The sequence below is a fragment of the Geotrypetes seraphini genome, chromosome 10, assembly GCF_902459505.1.
Source record: "Geotrypetes seraphini chromosome 10, aGeoSer1.1, whole genome shotgun sequence".
NCBI lineage: Eukaryota > Metazoa > Chordata > Amphibia > Gymnophiona > Dermophiidae > Geotrypetes > Geotrypetes seraphini.
Genome location: NC_047093.1, coordinates 110,118,391 through 110,142,547, shown reverse-complemented (window position 1 = coordinate 110,142,547; position 24,157 = coordinate 110,118,391). Strand labels below are relative to the sequence as shown.

The following is a 24,157-nucleotide window of genomic DNA, read 5'->3' as shown; positions in this document are numbered from 1 at the left end:
TTGTCTAGATAGTCTACTAGCTCCAAATTGACTAGTCCTTCGAGCAGCTTAGTGAATAAGGGGATGCTTGCTATTGGTCTATAGTTGGTTTTTAGGGCTAGTGAGTTTTTTTGGTCTTTTAGAATGGGTGTAATTAGTATGTGTCCCATTTCTTCGTGGAAAGTTCCTTCAGCGAGAGTGGTTGCTATCCAGTTAAAAAGGTCCATTTTAAATTCAAGTGAAGCTGTTGTCATGATCTTGGGGGGACATTCGTCCAAAAGGCAGTTTGATTTGGTATATTTGTTGTATAGTGTTAGGAATTGGTGCCAGTTAGGAGGTTCAAAATGGTTCCAGAGCATGTCTACTTTTGTTTCTTTTTCGTGGGGTTCTGGTTGGAAATCGAAGTTGGGTGAGGGTGAAGGTGTTGTCGTTCTTACATCTAAGATTTTGTTTTTAAAAAACGTGGCAAGGGTTTCCACCAAGGGTGTACATTCATTATTCTGTAGCATGATTTGGGTGGTTTTTTTACCAGCTTGAATAGTTCTTTGCTATTTGTTTTGGGTGCTCCTATTTTTTTGTGCATAGTATGTTGTTCGCTTTTCTCTGATCAGATTTTTGTAGTTTTTCATTTTTAATTTCCAGTGAGTTTTGTCTTCTTCTTTGTTTGTTTTCTGCCAGGATCTTTCTATTTTTCTCAGTTCCTGTTTTAGAGTTAGTAGTTCAGAGTCAAACCATTCATTTGGCTCCCTTTCTTTCTTTTGTATGTTTGTAACGGTGCTATTTGATCTAATATTTCTTTGCTAGACTTTGCCCATCTGTTTGGGAAGTTTTGTGTATACATTTAATTTTTTAAATGAATTCATGCAGATATTTTTGTATTATGCTTGAAATATAGGTTTCATTGACAATTATCTTATTAAAGAGGAAAATTTAGGGGTTTTAAAAATCTTTTATTATTTAGGTTGATCAATTTTTATAGTATAGAAGACGTGGAGGGGCATAATAAAAAAACAAACGTCTAAGTCCCCTTTTGGCCTAAGGTCTTAAATGTTGAAAGTAGAAGCAGGGAAAATGTCCATTATCAAAAAAAACATCCAAAAGGAGGTTTTTTTTATAATGGCCTGCCTCTACGTTCAGCTGGTTAAACGCCCAGACCACTACTACGTCTAAACTTACATCATATAATCAACCTAAAAAAAGCCTAAGTCCAAATGCCCAAAATAAGGGCTTTTAGGCCATATTCGTTAAATTTATATCAGGTTCAACTAGGTACTATGACAGAATCTGTTACCATAGTTTTGCCGAAGCCAAATAAAGATCCCACATTGGTTTCAAATTACAGGCCTATTTCCTTAATTAATGTAGATGGCAAACTTCTAGCTAAAACATTGGCTTTATGCTTAGCCAAGGCTCTCTCTTTTATTATTGGTATGCACCAAACAGGATTTGTTGCTCATAGACATTCCTCTAATAATACTAGATTGGCTTTTCATATGTTAAATTTAACAAAAGCCATGAATGATCCAGCCTTTTCTGTATCCCTGGACACAGAGAAGGCCTTTGATAGGGTAGAATGGGCCTTCATGTATCAAGCAATGGAGTGGTTTGGTATAGGTGCAGGATTTATACAAATGATCCAAACATTGTATAGCTCCCCTGCTGCTAGATTATATATTAATAATAATTTCTCAGAGCGTTTTAGTCTGCAGAGGGGGGTTAGACAAGGCTGCCCTCTGTCTCCTTTGCTTTTTGATATTGTATTAGAGCCCTTGTTATTATTCAGCAAGCGAAGGGGATACAGGGTATTCCTTATTCAGATCGGGAATATAAAGTTTCTGCTTATGCAGATGATATATTGCTTCATTTGAGAAATCCAGAAACAACCATTCCAAGTTTACTAGAATTGATAGAAAAATTTGGAAAATGTTCAGGATATAAGATAAATTGGAGTAAATCAGAAGTTCTTCCACTTAATGTCCATTGTACAAAAGGTTTATTTGAAACATTCTCCTTTCTATGGAAAGAAGACGGAATAAAATATTTAGGCATTTGGATAAAAAACACGTTGGAAGAAACAAAGAAAGTGAATGAAAAATTTTTATCACACAGAAATGTGTGAGCAATGGAATCTTTTCCATCTTTCTTGGTGGGGGAGATTTCAGACTATCAAAATGATGATTTTGCCTGTAGTTTATTATCAAATGGGTATATTACCAGTTTTTTTCAGGAGTCCTTTTATTACATTACATTACATTTGGGATTTCTATTCCACCATTACCTTGCGGTTCAAGGCGGCTTACAAAAGATTTATAAATGGGGGTTACAAAGGGAGAACAATTGATTTACTAGAGTAGGTCTTTTGACAATTCTCAGATTGTTGAGATTAGAGGTGGTTTACAGGAGATTTATGAAAGGGGTTATAATGGAAGCAAAATTATCATAACTAGGGTAGTAAAGAGTAGATCCTTTGTCAGTGTTTGCATTGTTAAGAGTACGTGAAGTTAGGGTTGTTTCAGGAATTTCTTGAAAAGTATTGTTTTTATTTCTTTTTTGAATGACTTGTAGCCTGGGGTGGTCATCAGAAGGTTGGAAATCTGGTTGTCTAGCCTTGCGGCTTGAGTGGCTAGGAGGCCGTCTTGTAGTTTAGATCGTTTTACTTCTTTGATCGGGGGAGGTATGAATGGGGAATGTGTTTTTCTGTGTCTGGTTGTGGATGCTTGGATGAGGCGGTTGTTCAGATAGGATGGGCTGTCTCCGTTTAGTGTTTTAAATAACGTGCAGTAGAATTTAAATTGAATTCTTTCTTGGATTGGTAGCCAATGTGATTTGATGTAAGCTTCTGTGATATGGTCATGTTTTCTTAATGAGTAGATGAGTCTCAAAGCTGTATTTTGGATTGTTTGTAGTTGTTTGGTCATAGTAGCAGGGTATGGAAGGAAGAGGATGTTGCAGTAGTCCAGCATACCTAGGATTAGGGATTGTACTATAAGTTGGAATTGTGTTCTTTCAAAGAATTTCCGGACTAGTCTCAGGTTTCTCATGATTGCGAAGGATTTCTGTATTGTCTTATTTATTTGCGGTTGCATGGAACAGCATCTGTCTATAGTCATTCCTAGTAGTTTTATGGTGGTTTGGATGGGGTAGTTGATTGAGTTTAGTTCTAAGTTGGTTATGGTTTGGACTTTGTCATTTTCGAGGAGGATGAATTTGGTTTTGTCTGGGTTGAGTTTTAGTTTGTGATCTTTCATCCAGGTCGTAACTGTTTCTAGTGTTCTATGTAGTATATTTGTGGTCTTTGGCTGGTCGTATGGTATGAGAATGTAGTGTATTTGTGGTCTTTGGCTGGTCGTATGGTATGAGAATGGTAATGTCATCCGCATAACTATAGGAGGTTATGCCTAGATTGTCCAGATGTGTTCCGAGGGAGGCGGTGTATAGGTTAAAGAGGGTAGGGGATAGAGGGGATCCCTGTGGTACTCCGCAGGGGTTTGACCAAGGTTCTGATTTTTCTTTGTTTGATTTTACACTATAGGTTCTGGATTTTAGGAAGCCTTCAAACCAAGAGTATACTTTGTCTGAGATACCTATAGCATCCATGATTTGCAGAAGGATATTATGGTCAACTAGGTCGAATGCTGCAGACAGGTCCAGTTGTATGAGAAGCATTTTTTTCCCTGTGCTGAGGTGTTGTCTGATTGTGTCCTTAAGGGAGCCTAGTAATGTCTCTGTGCTGAAGTTGGTTCTGAATCCAGATTGCATGGGGTGGAGTAGGTTATGGTCATCCAGATAATTGGAGAGGAGTTTGACTAGGCCGTGAGTTTGACGTATAGCGGTATTGAGGCTATAGGTCTGAAATTGGATGGTTGGTCTAGTGGTCCTTTTGGGTCTTTTTGGATTGGGGTGATGATGATTTCGCTGAGGCAAGTAGGGAAGATGCCTTCCGTGAGTGTGGTTTGAATCCATTGTAGAAGTAGAGTACGGAATTTTTCACTGGATGTAGTGAGGAGATATGAAGAGCAGTGGTTGAGGTCACAGGAGGCGAGGCTGTATTTCTTGTAGAGTTTATTGAATTTAGACCATTGTATATTGGGGAATTGAGCCCATGTTCTGTCTGCCGCAGTTGAATCTTTTTCTGTGGCAAAAAGGCTAGAATTGCTTTATTATCTCTACAAAAACCGATTACAGAGGGAGGGGTAAATTTTCCCAATTTTTATAGGTATCATCAATCCTATATTATGCGCCAGGGTATGTATTGGATCCTCCCAGAACCTGTTGATAATATCCCGGATTAGTTGTGGTTGGAATGGCGACTCATGTTCCCTCTGCGATTATGCCCTATACTTAGTATCAAAATGCCTAGATCAGTGTTTTTCAACCGCTGTTCTGCGGCACACTAATGTGCCACGAGATGTTGCCTGGTGTGCTGTACGGTCAGGGCCGCCATCAGGGCAGTACCACCAGTCTAGGGAGAGGGGCGGTCTGCCCCACTTGGACAGGAGAGAGCTGGACGGGGGACCCGCGGAGTTCAATACATCTCGAGCCGCGAGGCTCGTCTTCTGTTCCTGCCTGCCCTGCAGCTAACATATAGGCAATCGCAAGCGTTCCCCGATGTCAGCGCTGACGTCGGAGGGAGGGCTTAAGCAAAGCCTGCCCTCCGACATCAGCGCTGACGTCGGAGAATACTTCCGTTCGGCTATTTGTGTGCGGCAGGGCAGGCAGGAAGCAGAAGACAAGCCTCGCGGCTTGAGCTTCGTTTTGCTGAGAAAGTTGCAAAGATGGGCTGGGAGGCAAACACGGAACACAAAAGGGGGGAGGGAGTGCGTTTTGGACACAAGGCATGAACTTGGGAGAGAGGAAGGGAGAGAAAGAGATGCTGAGGTGGGGGAGGGAATGGGTTTTTGGACACAGAAGGCATGGACTTGGGAGAGAGGAAGGGAGGGAAAGAGATGCTGAGGTGGGGGAGGGAATGCGTTTTTGGACACAGAAGAAATGGACTTGGGAGAGAGGAAGGGAGGGAAAGAGATGCTGAGGTGGGGGAGGGAATGCGTTTTTGGACACAGAAGAAATGGACTTGGGAGAGAGGAAGGGAGGGAAAGAGATGCTGAGGTGGGGGAGGGAATGCGTTTTTGGACACAGAAGAAATGGACTTGGGAGAGAGGAAGGGAGGGAAAGAGATGCTGAGGTGGGGGAGGGAATGAGTGTTTGGACACAGAAGGCATGGACTATGGAGAGAGGAAGGGAGGGAAAGAGATGGTTGTGTACACGGGGAATAGAAGAAAGGAGAATTTTTGGTCATAGGGAGGGAGTGAGGTACAGATAGTGGCATACCAGGGTGGGGGGGGGCGGTCTGCCCCACCCCGGGTTTACGTCCCAAGGGGGTGCACAGCTGGCCACCCTCCAGTGTTGTCCCTAGGCCGGCAAACTGCGGCTCTTTAGCCACTTGAGTGCCACCGCCGCCAACGGTGTTGTTGGCGGTGGCAGCATTATAAAATACTTTCTTTGTGTTTATTTGATTCCTATTCAAGAGAATTACTTTATATATAGTCAATATAGGCACAGAGTTAAATTTTTTAACATTTTCTAATGGTGGTGTGCCTCGTGATTTTTTTCATGAAACAAGTGTGCCTTTCCCCAAAAAGGTTGAAAAACACTGGCCTAGATTATATAAAGAAAATAGATTATTTGTAGACACATGGAAAACAGTAAGATATGTGAGTAATTTAACACCTATTCCAATTCACAAATCAACAAATCAAACTATATGGCTGAACTCCAAAATTCAAATTGGCGGCTTTAAAGTCATCTGGAAGCATTGGATGATTGTAGGAATACGTGTATTAGAAGATGTTATTTCTAATTGTAAGCTGCTTGAGTTTTCACAGTTGCAACATAAATATGGCTTTAATAAATCACAACATTTTAGATGGATGTAACTGAAGCAGGCCATTCAGGTGGGGTTCCCTGAATGGAAAAATCTTAATAATCAATATAGTTTGGAATTCTTATGCTTTCAGGTGGATTTCCTGGGACATCATGCCGCTCAGTGGTACAAATTAATAGCTGGATTTATGAATAAAAAACAAAAGACTGGTCTTCGGGACATTTGGAGTATTGAGATTAAGCATAAAGTTACTGCGTCTCAATGGCCACGAATTTGGTCTTGGAGGATGAGATGTACAATGTCTGCATCTATGAGACAAACATGATTTTTCCTGTTACATAGAACATTCTGGACCCCTGTTCGTTTACAAAAATTAGATTGCTCTAAGTCTGATAGATGTTGGCATTTTCATCTTGAGGCAGGGATTTTAGATCATTTATTGTTCTATTGCCCATTTATTATGGATTTTGGGAAATCAATTTGGGGCCAAATTAATAGTTTATTTGAAAATCATGTGGCATTATCATATGACACAGTATTATTTGTCATGTCTATGAGGGTTAAGAGCCAAATTTCTTCTCAAAATAATAAATTCTTACTTATTTTAACAGGAGTCGCCATACAACAAATAACATGTAATTGGAAAAATTTGAATAGATTAAACTACAGTTTTTGGTGGAATTTAGTGTGTCATATTTATAAAATGGAAAGAACATTAGCTATTCAGAAAGGGAATTTTAATAAATTCAAGATGTGTGGGGGCCATTAACAAAATATTGCAATGAATAGGTATTATTTCCCTGTTTTGTATAAATGAAAGAATGGGGTGGGAGAGGGGGGAATTTATTATATGGTACTAGTGTTTAAGCCCGTTAGATTAACGGGTGCTAGATGACCGCCTCTCCTGCTTTTGAACCTGGGCAGGGGCAGAGGCAGAGCCGGGGCGGGAGGGAGTGATGGTGGGAGAGCAATTTCAAAGCCTCGGCAACGGCGGCTCCTTGACCAATCCGCGCTTACAACGGCCCCACACTCGCGGTCTGGCTGGCTCCCCCACCAAAGCCCTTCGCAGCGGCAGCCCCTCCTGCATTCGTCCCCGCGTCCCAAGCCTCTCCGAAGGCCGGCTCCCACAAAAATGGTACCCCTCTGTCCAAAGCCGCAGCGGCAGCCTCCCTCAAGACACATTTCAAATCTGACATATTGTAATCACAAAACAGAAAATAAAATTATTTTTCTTACCTTTTGTTGTCTGGTCATTATTCATACCATGTAGGGGTCCCAGGCTATGGTTGGCTTTTGATAACTCGCTTGCCAGGGCCCCTTCTTTCTTCTTCCCTCCTTCCATCCCTGCAGCTGAAGACAGGCACCTCCCCCCAGTGGTCTGAGACAGGAGGGAGCAGTTAGGAGAGGGTCTGAGGGCACAACCACCTTTCCTTCCCTCCCTCCATCAGGTGCAGTGAATCCACCAATGTTAAAAGGAGCCGCGTCGAAATCGGAGGCCTGCCACTGCCGTAGCATATTCCCCTCTGCCTTGGTCCCGCCCCTTCTCTGACATATGGGACCGCGGCAGGGCTCCAATTTCAAAGCAGCTCCTTTTAACGTAGGCGGAGCTGAACTGTACCTGATGGAGGAAGGGAAGGAACGGTGGGGCAAATTTCGGCAACGGCAGGAATTGTTTGGCGGGCCAAGCACCGTGAAACTTTGTTTCTTTAGGCAGCCCCGGTTGTTTACTTGGATTCAATGTGAGCCGGGTGAGGAAGGCCGCCGCAGCCTCGCGGCTGGGTAGGGGGACAACAATGGCGCTTATGCTCAAGCCCCCGCCGCAGCTCCTCTCTCGATCCTGGAGCGGTTCGAGAGAGGAGTCGTGACGGCGGTTTGAGCATAAGCACGATTGTTGTCCCCCTACCTAGTTGCGAGGCTGCGGCAGCCTTCCTCACCCGGCTCTCACAGCTGGCGTCCGGCGAACCGTAATGCTGACATTGAATCCAAGTAAACAACCGGGGCTGCCTAAAGAAACATGGTAATCATATTCTGTCCTGAAAGCCCCCGTCGCAGCTCCTCTCTCGATCCCGCTGCGGTTCGAGAGAGGAGCCGTGGCGGCAGCTTGAGCATAGTGCACAGTGAGAGCCAGGGGCGCGCATGCGCAGTCGTGTTTCCGCGACGGGATCAGGGAACACGTTTTTTTAGTGCACATGCGCGGCCTATCATTTTATTATATTAGATATGTGTTATGAAATACTGAAGGGATGGGGGAAAGGGATAATTCTATTTAATATGAAGAATTGTAGAATTTCAAGTGATGTACTTAAGTTAAAATGGTGTAACTTTTTGATGCAGTTGATGTAAGTTATAAAAATGAATAAAGAATTTAAAAAAAACGATTTAAATAATTGAATGAATATGAAGTTTTATGTGAAGCTCTTTACTAAACTAAAAAAGCTGAGCAATGACGAATGCAGCACATCAATTTCAACAAGATTTGATGTAGTGTGAGATTCCTGTTGGTACAATAACAAACCACACAGAAAGCACATTCTGAAGATACAGTTTAAAAGTTTAATATATACTTTCAAATTTGTACTTAGAGTTTACCATATTTTTTGCTTCATAAGACACACTTTCTCCCCCCCCCCCCGAAAGTGAGTGAAAATAAGGGTGCGTCTTATGGAGCGAATATACCCAGCTGCAGAGAGAATTACACCCTCCCGAGTCCCTGGACACTGCCCTCATGCGCCACGGCTCTGGTGATGTCTGGGTGAATGAGTGAGGGCGGAGTGAGGAGGCTAGGATGGTGGCACTGAGCCCTTGCAGCTGACCTCACCCTCTGTCCGCGATGAGCTCGGAGGAGAGCACAGTCACCGCCACAGACGCAACCATCGGGGTGAGGAGGCCAGGATGGTGGTGTTGAGCCTTCGCAGTTGACCTTGCCCTTTTTCCACGATGAGCTCGGAGGAGAGTACAGGCACTGCCGCAGATGCAACCACCGGCCTCTATCAACATCTTCCGGAGCAGCGAACTGGGACCACAGCTGTCCCCCTGCTCGGGGAGGAGGCGGAGCCCAAGGACGATGAGCCGCCGGTGACGGGGGCAGCAACATTCCCCAGCCAAAGTAGCACACCAGTGCCAGAGCCAGGAGCTGTTGTGAGTGGCAAGAAATACTGTTTGTAAAAGGGTGTTAATATTTGAACTAATTCTTTAATTATATCATTACAGGGAAAATCTGTCCTTTGAAACAGATTGAGTAGCTGAAGTGGGATCATAGCAAAAGGCATGTATTATACTAAACTAATTATTAAATTACCCTTTTTTCCTTTCTATGTTCCTGGTACCTGTACGAACGTTGACTGCGGAACCTTCTAAAAAAAATATTACACACACAAACATCAACTACCTGTAATGAACTGATTGTTCCAATAGTGTAATGAACGCTTTGGGCAGGAAAGTGCAGGGCCTGCAAGTACTATCCCAGGTTCTAGGGGAATTGGATCAGGACCTGGCCCTTCAAGTGGAAGATATGGGAGAGGGAGAGAAGAATATGAAGGTCCAAACAAAAAGTCCAGATTTTAGACAATCCTCTAAGTTCATTCCAGCCTTTTGACAGCCACCTTTTTAATTCTTACATTTTTATGGATGTTTAGACACTTAGATTAACATTTGTACATGGTCTGTTGGGAGCATTAGGTTGTGTACTGCAGTGTTAAAAAGCAATAGCCGTTTTTGTGTATATTCTCTTTTTGGCAGTGCACTTTGTGCCATTGAACTCTCCAGTGTACATTTCTGAGCTTTAAATGGAAGCTAGTCATTTTTTATTTTTTTTTAATCATTATCCTAATACTTGGTTAGGAAATAACACATTTTGAATACTATCCAAATCCTAGACTTCAGGGCCAAGGTTCAGTCACTGAATATTGGTGATATCTTTATAGAGCATATAACCTTGTATTGCTAAATTGGCTTGTTGTAGCCACTTGATAGCAACAGTATACAGGCTGTTCTACAGGAAGCAAATGAAAGCCTTTTGCAAGTAATTCAAATGCTGTAGTCTCTGAACCCTGTGGTAGTTTTCAATAAAAATGGATGTCATGGCCACCTGGCCACAGAAATTGCAAGCTATTTCAGGCTGGGTGTTTTCTTGCTATTCATTGTACATGTGAGCATTTGCAGACCTAAAGTAAAAGTGTTTGGGTTTAAAAAAAAAATTATGCTATTCCCCCTGTAATGAGTTAAGCAACTTCTAAATAAAAGGATTGTTAAATGTGGAAACTGGGGGAAGGTATCACTGGGAGAAGTCTTCTTAGTTTGGTTGGGTGATCCATATGTTATGTCTGTGGGCACAATACAGGGACGTACAATGTTAAGTTCACAGTTAAGCTCACCAAGATTTCAGTGTGGCTATGTACTATTACATCTGTTTAATTGAATGAGACCTCAAGAAGATTCCTTAGAAGAAAGTAGTTCTGGTGAGGTTGTGATGAGGGTAACTTAAGTATGAAGAATATTTTTTTCTTGTTTTCCTCCTCTAAATCTAGGGTGCGTCTTATGGAGCGAAAAATAGATTTGTTTGTGGGGAGTAATCAGAGAGCATTGCCATTATATTAGCATCAATAAATATCTTTTAGGTCAGTTGTTCATTCCACTACAGTTTGGTCAATTTCAGTTAATGCATGAATAGGGGAAATTCTGTATAGGACACCGGTTTCTGCAACAAGAAGTGGCTGAGAATCCCACACTGGCGTCCTATACAGAATCGTGTCTGCCCAAAAGGACAGACGCCTAGCCCTGCCTAACCACCCCGATTCTCTAACTCAGAGGTCCCCAAAGTCCCTCCTTGAGGGCTGAATCCAGTCGGGTTTTCAGGATTTTCCCAATGAATATGCATGAGATCTATGTGCATGCACTGCTTTCAATGCATATTCATTGGGGAAATCCTGAAAACCCGACTAGATTCGGCCCTCAAGGAGGGACTTTGGGGACCCCTGCTCTAACTGGTACCCATGTCACATGCGCCAGTTAGATAATCATGTTGCAGTGAGCTGATCGCTGCAAGGGAATCTCTGCCACGATCAGATAAACAGCAACGACCTCCATGACACTGTCTGCGGCAGGAGGGATGCCAGTTTCCTCCTGCCACCACCCCCAAACTCCCCCTTGAAGTCTCTCGGCAAGAGGGATGCCCACTCCCTCCTGCCAGCAGGCCTTCCCCGAATCCATGACCCCCCCAGACTCAAATCTGACCCCCCCCCAGCACCCCAAACTCCCTTCGGCCCCCCCCCCCCAATACCTTTTGTAGTACGGCGGGCTAGAAGGATTCCTACTTCTTCTGGCTGCCTGGCTTGCCTCTTTACAATGTCAGGCCCTCTCCTTCCTGGTGTATCCTGGGATGAACTGGGGAGGGGCCTAAGGCCCTGATTAGTCCAGGCGCCTAAGGCCCCTCCCATAGGTGAGGCCTTCGGCACCTAGGCCAACTAGAGTCTTAGACTTCCTTCCCAGATTCCAAAGGGAGGGGCCTTAGGTGCCTGGGCCAATCAGGACCTTAGGCCCCTTCTCAGTGCAACCCAGGATAGGGAAGGCCCTCCAATGTGAAAAGGTAGGCCTGGTGGCTGGAGGGAGTAAGAATCGCACTGGCCCGCTGTACTACTAAAGGTGCCATGGGGGGGGATTGAAGATTGGGGGGTCATGGATTTGGGGGGAGGGCTGCTGGCAGGAAGGAATGGGCATCCCTCCTGTATATCGGGGTTGGGGGTTTGTTTTGGGGGTTCCAGCAGAAGGGAGTGGGCATCCCTCCTGCCGAGGGACTTCGAGGGTGGTTCAGGGGTGGCAGCTGGAGGATTTGGGCATCCCTTCTGCCACGGACAGTATCGGGTGGGGGTTGGGGTGGTGGCAGGAAGAATTGGGCATCCTTCCTACCATGGACAGTGTCAGGGGTGGTGGCAGGAGGAATTGGGCATCCCTCCTGCTGACTGACTTGCGGTGGGGTTCGGGAATTTCCTGCTAACATTGAATGACTGGCTATAAGATAAGTGCCGTGTTTGTATATAAAGCTTATAAAGATAAGCAGTATAGGGATAATAATAAAAAAAACAAACGTCTAAAAAGTGTCCTAAGTGGCTACTTGGCCGATCAAAAAGCCTGATCGTCCAAGTACCCATAACCAAAGCTGGTTTTTAGACGTATCTAAAAACAGCTTAGGCCTTTCCCTTGCCACTAAACGCACAGAGAGAAAAGAGGTGTGTTTAGAGGAGGGGAAAGGGCGGGCAGTGGGCGGGAGGTGGACCGACCTACACCTAGGCATACAACAGGTATAACCAAAACAGTTAAAGGTTGCCTAGTCGGCACTTAGACCTTTTTGACTTAGACGAAATAAAACCAGGTCTAAGTGCCGAAAAAGGGGCCGCTGAGCTGATGGCCGCTGGCGCCATCAGTTTAGCTGCCCGGCAACCTAACCATCGCAGCAGGAGAGATGCCGTGGGTCGCGGCAGTTCGGGTAGAGGAGTGATGGCATCGCGGTAGGGGAGATGAGGCATCTCTCCTGCCGCGATGCATCACTCCCCCCCCCACACACAACATCGGGGCAAGAGGGAGCCCAAACCGGGCCATGTGCCTAAGGCCCTGCCCACAGGAGGGGCCTAAGGCTCCCGGGCCTATTCTGATTGGCCCAGGCGCCTTAGGCCCCACCTGTAGGCGGGGCTTTGGGAGGGCTGGGCCAGTCTGGCCCCATTCTGCTATGGGCTGCCTGCTGGACGGACGGATTTGGCACCCGTCTGTCCGGCCAACATTAAAAAGGTACGGGGAAGGGGGGTGGGGGGGAGTCGTGAGGTCGGCTGGGGGGTCGCGGGTCGGCTGGGGGGGGCGATCGGGGGTTCTGGGGGGGCGGAGGGTTCGTCGAGGGCAGGAGGGCCTGGGATCCCTCCTGCCCATAATGTAGTGGGGGTAGGGGGTCGCCGGGGCCAGGAGGGTTTGGGCTCCCTCCTGGCCCAATCGAGTAGCGGCGGGGGGGGTCGCCAGGGCCAGGAGGGTTTGGGCTCCCTCCTGGCCCAATCGAGTAGCGGCGAAGGGGGCCCCAGGGCCAGGAGGGGTGGGTGGTCGCTGGGGCCAGGAGAGCTTGGGCTCTCTCCTGGCCCGATGTTAATCGGCGGGGCAAGAGGGCTTGGGCTCCCTCTTGCCCTGATATCGTCGGGGATGCCGTGGTTGGCCGGGACAAGAGAGCTTGAGCTCCCTCTTGCCCCGATGTTGTCGGGAGGGGGGGGTCGTGTTTGATATGGCAGGAGTACTTGGGCACCCTCCTGCCTGGATAGTTGTGTGTGTGGGGGGGATTCTGTAACCGGTGTTGTTTTTGACAGACTCCGGTTACAGAATTCCAGCTTTTAGGCGAAGGACTGGCTCCTCCTTCGCCTAAAAGCCCTTCTGTTGGACGTTTGTGGCTTAGGCATTTTTTTGTTTCATTATGGCTGAAAAGTGTAGAGGTGGTGTGGGTGTACTTTTAGACGTAGTGGTGATTGGGCGTTTAGGCAGAGGAAAGACATAATCAAAACAAGGACGTTTGTTTTGGTTATGGACACTTTCCCTGCTTCTGGGTTGAACGTTTAAGGACTTAGGCCAAAAGGGGACTTAAACGCTTTTTTTGATTATGCCCCTCCACATCTTTAAATTATATACAATTTAAAAATTGGAGTAGGTGGTGATAAAGAAGCTTGATGAAAGAAATTGCTAAACTTGCTGATTTAACTTTGTGCTAGCGATTTACGCTAATATTGGTCATTGATCAGTTCACGCATCTGAGAGCTTCTTGCCACGTTGTTAGCTATATTCTGGTTGGAAATGTGTTAAATGTCCGTTGTTTCTTTCATCAACTTTGGGGACTTTTTCCTTTGATTTGATAGTAGTGTTCCACTATTTGAAATGTAAGCCAGCATTTTAATGGCCTACATTTCAGACATCTGTTGCGCCTCTAGGGAGATGCCTATGGTTGTTTAAAATCGCCCAAGGCCACTTCCGGGTGAAACCACGCGCAGCCATGGGTGAGTTTAGGTGTTCCTATGTGTCTCCTTAGACCCATGTAAATGCCTGCAGTGTAGGCTGCCTGTCTTGGATAGGTTTTTTTCTAAAAACGTGCATCCCGATTGACTGGTTAGACAGCGGTAAGATGCCTACCGCTGCCTAAAATCGGAATGCCATTTATAGAATTTGCCCCTTTATTAATTCATAGGCAAATCAGTGTTTTCCAAACATTTCTTAGGATAATGATGGTCTTATGATTTGAAATATTCTATCAGACAATCTGCTTTGTTATTGAACATCAGCATAGTTTTTAGTGGTTGAGTGATTTACATCTCAGCTCCTATAAGTGCTAGTATGTGACCTGGAGAGTTGTACATTTCATTCTGTAATTCTCATGCTTAATGTGCGGTGGTAGTCTAAAATGCAAACAGGATGTTAGGAATTATTAGGAAAGGGATAGTAAATAAGACCAAGAATAATATAATGACTTGTATTTCTCCATGGTGCGATCTCACCTTGAAAATTGCATTCAATTCTGGTCTCCATATTTCAAAAAAGATATAACAGAATTAGAAAAGGTTCAAAAAGGAGCAACCCAAATGATAAAGAGGTTACTATGCTTCAGCTTGGAAAAAAGACAGCTGAAGGGGAAGTATGATTGTGATCTACAAAATTCTGAATGGTATAGAATAGATGAAATTGAATTGATTTTTTACACATTCAAAAATTGTGAAGACTAGGGGACACTCAATGAAGTTACCTGGAAATACCTTTAAAACTAGTAAGAAGAAATATTTTTTCAATCAAAGAATAGTTAATTTTTGGAACTCATTGCCAGAGGATGTGAGCAGTTAATGAAGCTGGGTTTAAAAAATATTTGGACAAGTTCATGGAGGAAAAGTCCATAGTCTGCTTTTGAGACAGACATGGAAGCCACTTTTGCCCTGGGATTTGGAGCATAAAATGTTGCTACTATTTGTTTTTTTCCCATAAGAACATAAGAACATAAGAAATGCCATCTCCGGATCAGACCTTCGGTCCATCAAGTCCGGCGATCCGCACACGCGGAGGCCCTGCCAGGTGTACACCTGTTGTAATTTATAGTCCACCATATCTTTATATGCCTCTCTTAAGGAGATATGCATCTAGTTTGCCACTGTTGGAAACAGGATACTGGGCTAGAAGGACCATTGGTCTGACTCAATATGGCATGTTCTTAGGTTCTAGTGATTGCTTTAGATTATACAGTGTTTTACAGTGACAGGTATTGTTATTTACATATCCAGAATTTCTCCAAATTTAAACTCTTACAGCATGTTCTCTTGTTCCTAAGTCCACAGAAGAGAAGGGGGCTGTTAGTGTCTGATCTTTTGCCATCTTTAGAGAGAAGACTGAAATCATTAAGAATTGTTTGCAAATTGTTTTGGGGGGGTTTTTTGGTCATAAAAAAATGAAAAAGTGAAAAAATATAAAGTGATACCTTTTTATTTTACACTAGCTTAATTTAGGATTTTAGGATATCCAAGTGAATATGCACAAGAGAGATTTGTTTGCATTACCTCCAGTTTCATATTTACTTGGGGGATATCTGAATATCAAATTTAGGATTGGATTGAAAACCAGTGATATAAAAAACAGTATTGTAGTTTTTAATTCAGTCCTCTGGACAAGCCTTGCCAGTGTTACTTTCAAAATATTTATTTATTCAATTTTCTATACTATTCTCCCAGGGGAGCTCAGAATGGTTTACATTAATTTATTCAGGTTCTCAAGCATTTTGCCCTGTCAGGATGCTGAGGCTGTAGCTTTAACCACTGTGCCACATACTACAGTGTATAAGTATGTGATGGATTTGGTTGAAGGAGGCAGTGCTTGAAACTTGTTGCCTACATATTCATTGTTATCTTGAAAACCCAACTGGCTGAGGACTGGATTGAGAATCCCCCTGTTTTTAATACATTTCTCAAACAGCTTTTGCAAGATTTTGAATATATTGCATTATCTTATATTAGCTAAATGGTTTTCATTATATCAAAATAAATCTGGAGTGAATGATAGTATATTGTTTTGATTTTTTTTTCACTTTTACTTATTTACCTATGGATAATTGGCATAACTGCTTAGTTATTGAGTTTAGAATGTTCAAGAGGGTCATACCTTGTTAAGGGCTTGCTCCAAAATATTGTTTCTCAAATTGGTCCTGGAGTACCCCCTTGCTACTCAGGTTTTCAGGATATCCACAATGAATAGATATGAGATTGTTTTGCATACATTGCATCCATTGAATGCAAATGTTTTCCATGCACATTCATTGAAGATATCCTGAAAACTGACTGGCAAGGGTGTACTCCAGGACTGACTTGAGAAACACTTCTCTAACAAATATTAGCTTCTGTTTGCGGATGCTATTTCCACTAATATTTCTCATGCTTTGTTATGCTCTTGTTTTGGCAGACAACTTTAGGTACACATGTGACATTTGTGGAAAGAAATACAAATATTACAGTTGTTTCCAGGAACACAGGGACTTACATGCAGTGGATGGTAAGTCCTTGAATATCACTTGAAGTCATATGGTTGTTTATTGAATGGCAAGATCTGTTTATGGTCCTAAAAGGCCAGTATTCAGCTGAGGTGGTTAGTGTTATTTTTTTGTTAGTTTTTTAATGCTGGCCATCGTGGCTGAATTAAATCCATATATTCAGCACTGGTATCTGGATATTGTAACATAGTAGATGACGGCAGATAAAGACCCGAATGGTCCAGTCTGCCCAACCTGATTCAATTTAAATTTTTAAATTTTTTCTTCTTAGCTATTTCTGGGCAAGAATCCAAAGCTTTACCCTGTACTGTGCTTGGGTTCCAACTGCCGAAATCTCTGTTAAGGCTTACTCCAGCCTATCTACACTCTCCCAGTCATTGAAGCCTTCCCCAGCCCATCCTCCACCAAACGGCCATATACAGACACAGACCATGCAAGTCTAACCAGTACTGGCCTTAGTTCAATATTTAATATTATTTTCTGATTCTAAATCCTCTGTGTTCATTCCACACTTCTTTGAACTCAGTCACAGTTTTACTCTCCACCACCTCTCTTGGGAGCGCATTCCAGGCATCCACTACTCTCTCCGTAAAGTAGAATTTCCTAACATTACCCCTGAATCTACCACCCCTCAACCTCAAATTATGTCCTCTGGTTTTACCATCTTCCTTTCTCTGGAAAAGATTTTGTTCTATGTTAATACCCTTCAAGTATTTGAATGTCTGAATCATATCTCCCCTGTCTCTCCTTTCCTCTAGGGTATACATATTCAGGGCTTCCAGTCTCTCCTCATACGTCTTCTAGCGCAAGCCTCCTATCATTTTCGCCGCCCTCCTCTGGACCGCCTCAAGTCTTCTTACGTCCTTCGCCAGATACGGTCTCCAAAACTGAACACAGTACTCCAAGTGGGGCCTTACCAATGACCTGTACAGTGGCATCAACACCTTCTTTCTTCTACTGACTATGCCTCTCTTTATACAGCCCAGCATCCTTCTGGCAGCAGCCACTGCCTTGTCACACTATTTTTTCGCCTTTAGATTTTCAGACACTATCACCCCAAGGTCCCTCTTCCCGTCTGTGCATATCAGCTTCTCTCCTCCCAGCATATACGGTTCCTTCCTATTATTAATCCCCAAATGCATTACTCTGCATTTCTTTGCATTGAATTTTAATTGCCAGACATTAGACCATTCCTCTAACTTTTGCAGATCCTTTTTCATATTTTCCACTCCCTCTTCGGTGTCTACTCTGTTACAAATCTTGGTATCATCTGCAAAAAGGCACACTTTTCCTTCTAACCCTTCAGCAATGTCACTCACAAACATATTGAACAGGATTGGCCCCAGCACCGATCCCTGAGGGATTCCACTACTCACCTTTCCTTCCTTCGAGCGACTTCAATTAACCACCACCCTCCCAGTTCATCACTTTGGGTCCTAACTTCAGCCCTTCAAGTTTGTTCAACAGCCTCCAATGAGGAACTGTATCAAAGGCTTTGCTGAAATCCAAGTAAATTACATCTAGCATATGTCCTCGATCCAGCTCTCTGGTCACCCAATCAAAAAATTCAATCAGGTTCGTTTGGCACGATTTATCTTTTGTAAAGCCATGTTGCCTCGGATCCTGTAACCCATTAGATTCAAGGAAGTACACTATCCTTTCTTTCAGCAAAACTTCCATTATTTTACCAACAACTGAAGTGAGGCTCACCGGCCTGTAGTTTCCTGCTTCATCCCTGTGACCACTTTTATGAATAGGGACCACATCTGCTCTCTTCCAATCCCCAGGAATCACTCCCATCTCCAGAGATTTATTGAACAAGTCTTTAATATTACTCGCCAGAACCTCTCTGAGCTCCCTTAGTATCCTGGGATGGATCCCGTCTGGTCCCATCGCTTTGTCCACCTTCAGTTTTTCAAGTTGCTCATAAACACCCTCCTCCGTGAACGGCGCAGAATCTACTCCATTTTCTCGTGTAACTTTGCTAGACAATCTCGGTCCTTCTCCAGGATTTTCTTCTGTGAACATAGAACAGAAGTATTTGTTTAGCACATTTGCTTTCTCCTCATCACTTTTCACATATTGGTTCCCAGCATCTTTTAGCCTAGAATTCCATTTTTCATCTTCCTCCTTTCATTAATATATCTGAAAAAATTGTTGTCTCCCTTTTTTACATTTTTAGCCATTTGTTCTTCCGCCTGTGCTTTCGCCAGACGTACCTCTCTCTTGGCTTCTTTCAGTTTCACCCTGTAGTCCTTTCTGCTCTCCTCTTCTTGGATTTTTTTATATTTCACGAACTCTTTCGCCTTTATTTTCTCAGCCACTAGGTTGGAGAACCATATCGGCTTCCTTTTTCTCTTGTTTTTATTGATTTTCTTCACATAAAGGTCCGTAGCCATTTTTATCGCTCCTTTCAGCTTAGACCACTGTCTTTCCACTTCTCTTATGTTCTCCCATCCTAACAGCTCTTTCTTTAGGTACTCTCCAATTACATTAAAGTCCGTACGTTTGAAATCTAGGACTTTAAGTATTGTGCGGCCGCTCTCCACTTTAGCCATTATATCAAACCAAACCGTTTGATGATCGCTACTTCCCAGGTGAGTACCTACTCGAACATTAGAGATACTCTCTCCATTTGTGAGGACCAGATTCAATATCGCTTTTTCCCTTGTGGGTTCCGTCACCATTTGTCTGAGCAGAGCCTCTTGAAAGGCATCCACAATCTCTCTGCTTCTTTACGATTCCGCAGACGGAACATTCCAGTCCGCATCCGGCAGGTTGAAATCTCCCAACAGCAGAACCTCCTCTTTCCTTCCAAACTTTTGGATATCCACAATCAGATCCTTATCAATTTGCTGCGATTGAGTCGGAGGTCTGTAGACTACACCCACTTAGATAGAAGTTCCATCTTCTCTTTTCAGAGCAATCCATATCGCTTCTTCCTCTCCCCAGGTCCCTTGCATTTCGGTCGCTTGGATATTGATCTTTACATAGAGAGCTACTCCTCCACCTTTTTGACCATCTCTGTCCTTCCTAAAAAGATTATATCCCGGTATGTTTGCATCCCATCCATGTGATTCACTGAACCATGTCTCTGTGATAGCGACAATATCTAGATCTGCCTCTAACATCAGGGCTTGCAGATCATGAACTTGTTGCTTAGACTGCGAGCATTTGTGGTCATCGCTTTCCAGTTATTTTTCAGCGATAATCTCCTTTTTCGTATGGATTTTTGTTTCGTTTCACTTTCCGTTGCAATACTAAGAAATGAGTTGCTGATATTGCTTATGTTGCAGTCTTTACTACTATCACATCTTTTCTTTTGCTGGGGGTGGTCTCTATAATTGTCCTTCGTACGTACACCACCCCCACCTTCTAGTTTAAATGCCTAGAAAAATATTGTCTAAATTTCTCTGCAAGGTTTCTTTTTCCTGCTGTAGTAATATGTAGCCCATCAGTGCAATATAGCTTCTTGTCCTTCCATGTATTTCCCCATCCTCCTATGTACCTGAAGCCTTCTTGATGACACCAGGCTTTGAGCCATCTATTATAGTCCTCTGTGTTTTTCACTCTTTGCTCTCCCTTTCCATATGTAGGCAGTATTTCAGAAAAAGCTAAAGTCTTTACAAAAGGTTTCACTCCCTCACCAAGCTCCCGAAAAGCTTTCTGTGTTGCAAGTGTGGAGTTGTTGGCCAGGTCATTTGTTCCCAGATGGATAACAACATCAGTGTTAAAATCCTTAGTTTCTTCTTTAATTATAGTCTGTATTTGCCTGAAACGCCTGGTAGCTGAGGATCCTGGAAGACATTTCACTATTTTGGTCTCCTCGCCCTGTGTTCCAAGGTTAATGCCTCTGATGATGGAATCCCCCAACAGTAATAGTTTTCTGTTTTTGGCTTTTTTATTTGTGCTTAGGGTGCGCTTGTTCTCTTGAGTTACCTTCATTGGTTCCAGTCCCACCTCCCTTCTGTTTTCTTGAGTATCGCAGTGCACTAGTGGAGCGAAGGAATTCTGTAGAGGTAATATTTGTAAAGGTGGATGTTTCTGTGTTACATGTCGCAGTCTTCCTGAGCCTACTGTGACCCATTTATTCCTGGGCTGTTTTATTCTTTGAGGTAGAGGTGGTAAGTTGGTATGATTTTGTGGAGTGATGAAAGCTGCTTTAATTGTATTCAATTCCTGTTTAAGTTTGCAGAGCTCCTCCTTAATACTAGCAAGTTGAAGACAGATGGGGCAAGCCTTAAGCCTCCAAATAGTATGTCTTGGAATTAAAGCAGCACAGTGATTGCATAGAATAAAGGTCATCCTGATTGGTTGTGAAGTGACTTTATTTGAGTAGTCCTGATTATTTGGGTCTCTATATATATGAAAAGTAGTCCCTGGGGTTGGTGGGACTATAAGTCTTACCCTTATTCCTATGAAGAGGAAGAGGAAATAAGATTTAACAGAGGAAAGAGAAGGGTTTATTTTTTTGTTGTTGTTTTTTTTAAGTAAGAAACAGAGAGAGGAGAAGAGAAATTAAGCAGATATAATGCTGAAAACCAGTGAAAAGAGCAGAATATGAAATGCAGAGCAACTTAGCTTATTGAAGTTCACAGGGCAGCCTTGTTCACAGCACTGTCCCAAAGATAATGCAGTTAACCTTAGAAGTAAATCAGAGCCCCTCCCTTCTCCACCTAATCAGCAGACACAGTGGCTAAAAACTAGTAAGTCAGAAATACAGGCTCTATACCACCTAAAACACAGTATTTTAAACAAAAATGCAGGTTCTATAACAAATCATTGGCTACCCTAAAACACAGGATTTATAACAGGATTTTCCCTACTTTAGTCCACCCTGTGCCACAGGCACCAGGATTTAATTAGAGTTAATAAAGTCTTACCCTTATTCCTATGAAGAGGAAGAGGAAATAAGATTTAACAGAGGAAAGGGAAGGGTTTATTTTTTTATGCTTTTATGTTGTTGTTTTTTAAGTAAGAAACAGGGAGAAGAGAAATTAAGCAGATATAATGCTGAAAACCAGTGAAAAGAGCAGAATATGAAATGCTGAGCAACTTAGCTTATTGAAGTTCACAGGGCAGCCTTGTTCACAGCACTGTCCCAAAAGATAGATTCCGTACAAACGTAAGGAAGTTCTTCTTCACCCAGAGAGTGGTAGAAATTTGTCCAGCATTGATTATGCAGATAGGGTGGACAGTGCTGGGTCTCTCTGGATAGTGGTGATATTTTGCTCATTATCCAGATAGTTACCTGGATAAACTTAGAGCAGCCTTTTTACTGGCTTATCCATTTAGCAGACTGAATAAGTTGATCTCCCTCACTATGCCTGGCGCTGTTTGGATAGTCACAAAACAAGAGAATTCAAGTAGATTAAAAAATACATACAAAAAAATGACAAAAAAGATAAATATAAATGTGTGCTCAGTGAAATCAACATCAGAAATGCCATAGACAGGCTAAAAAGATGTTAAATGTACATCATAGCTAACGTGACCATTTATTTTTTTCCTCAAAACAGGACATCTACTAATTTTCAGTCCCGCCCCAGCCCCACATTCATTTTTCGTGTACACACAATATCTTAATTCTTAATGGTAACCATAAAATAAAAAAAAACACAAAGCACAACCATACACAAATCATATGGAAGCCGCAAACTCATAAGAACATAAGAATAGCCTTACTGGGTCAGACCAATGGTCCATCAAGCCCAGTAGCCCGTTCTCATGGTGGCCAAAACCCAAGGAGTAGCAACATTCCATACTGAATCTCAAAGAATAGCAAGATTCTGGAATCCCCGAGAGTAACAAAAGATTCCAGAACCCCATAGAATAGCAACATTCCATGCTACCAATCCAGGGCAAGCATTGCCTTCCCCCGTGTCTTTCTCAATAACAGACAATGGACTTTTCCTCCAGGAATTTGTCCAAACCTTTCTTAAAACCAGCTACGCTATCCGCTCTTACCACATCCTCTGGCAACGCGTTCCAGAACTTAACTATTCTCTGCATGAAAAAAAATCTGAATTATTTTAGTTTTCAATACTGTCCATGGTGAGAAAAAAATGTGAGACAGGGCTGAATGAACTAGACTAGTGTCAGCCATCAGAAGAGTTGCAGGTACCAAAAGTTAGGAGGAAGCAGCAAACAGCATCTGATACCTTCTGGATAGCCATACCACAGCAGAAGGGGGAAAACACCCACCTTAGCATTCTCATTAGTACAGATTTAACTTCTCACAATGTGAGATGGCTAGCATAGCCTAGATATCTGGTTCTCATACTAGTGAGGTTACAAGAACAGTTGATCAGCTTCAAACAAGAGAAAAGAACAAATGGACCACGAGTAAGGTCCTAAACTGCAAAATGAAGATTTGCCACCAGACCTGCAACCATTAAGCTAGAGACAGACCACGCAGCATCTTTTTGCCTGCCTCTTGCTTGTGAAAGAACTCCTGAAGTGTGGGATCTTGCTAAGGTCCACCTGAAGCATAAGAACATAAGAAGTTGCCTCCGCTGAGGCAGACCATAGGTCCATCCTGCCCAGCGGTCCGCTCCCGCGGCAGCCCATCAGGCCCATTGCCTGAGCAATGGTCTATACCTATCTATACCCCTCAATCCCTTTTTCTTCTAGGAATCTATCCAAACCTTCTTTGAAACCATTTAAGGTTTTCTTGTCTATAACAGCCTCTGGAAACGCGTTCCATGTATCCACCACCCTCTGAGTGAAAAAGAACTTCCTAGCGTTTGTTCTAAACCTGTCCCCTTTCAATTTCTCCGAGTGCCCCCTTGTGCTCGTGGTGCCCCTTAATTTGAAAAATCTGTCCCTGTCTACTTTTTCTATGCCCTTCAGGATCTTGAAGGTTTCTATCATGTCTCCTCTAAGTCTTCGCTTCTCCAGGGAGAAAAGTCCCAACTGCTTCAATCTGTCGGTATATGGGAGATTTTCCATTCCCTTTATCAGTTTAGTTGCTCTTCTTTGTACTCCCTCAAGTACCGCCATGTCTTTCTTGAGGTACGGTGACCAGTACTGGACACAGTACTCCAGATGCGGCCGTACCATTGCACGATACAACGGCATGATGACTTCCTTCGTCCTGGTCGTAATACCCTTCTTAATGATACCCAACATTCTGTTTGCTTTCCTAGAGGCTGTGGCGCATTGCGCCGATGCCTTCAGTGATGCGTCTACCATCACTCCCAGGTCTCTCTCCAGGTTACTGACCCCTAGTGGTGTTCCCCCCATTTTGTATGTGAACATCGGGTTCTTTTTCCCCACGTGCATGACCTTGCATTTCCCCACGTTGAAGCTCATTTGCCATTTTTCGGCCCACTTTTCCAGCTGCGTTAGATCCTTTTGGAGATCTTCGCAGTCTTCCCTGGTTTGAGCCCTGCTATATAGTTTGGTGTCATCTGCAAATTTAATGACTTCACACTTGGTTCCCGCCTCTAGGTCGTTTATGTAGATATTGAACAGGAGCGGTCCCAGCACCGACCCCTGCGGAACTCCGCTCGTGACCCCTTTCCAGTCTGAGTAGTGGCCCTTCACGCCAACCCTCTGCTTCCTGTTTGCCAGCCAGTTTTTGATCCATCGATGGACCTCCCCTTGTACCCCGTGGTTCCATATCTTTTTAAGCAGTCTCTCGTGTGGCACCTTGTCGAAGGCTTTTTGGAAGTCAAGGTAAATGATGTCTATAGATTCCCCTTTATCCACCTGGCTGTTCACTCCCTCAAAGAAGTACAATAAGTTTGTGAGGCATG

General features: G+C 43.5%; 1 protein-coding gene across 7 annotated transcripts in view; it reads left to right on the top strand.

Moving 5' to 3' along the window:
• Positions 1 to 24,157, top strand: part of ZNF618 (zinc finger protein 618) — a 771,796-nt gene that overhangs the window by 431,124 nt on the left and 316,515 nt on the right. For all 7 annotated transcript variants that reach the window (XM_033960461.1, XM_033960460.1, XM_033960462.1 and 4 more), the window contains one exon: positions 16,310 to 16,399. In XM_033960461.1, coding sequence (XP_033816352.1) covers positions 16,310 to 16,399 — 90 coding nt within the window. The remainder of the gene's footprint in view (positions 1 to 16,309; positions 16,400 to 24,157) is intronic.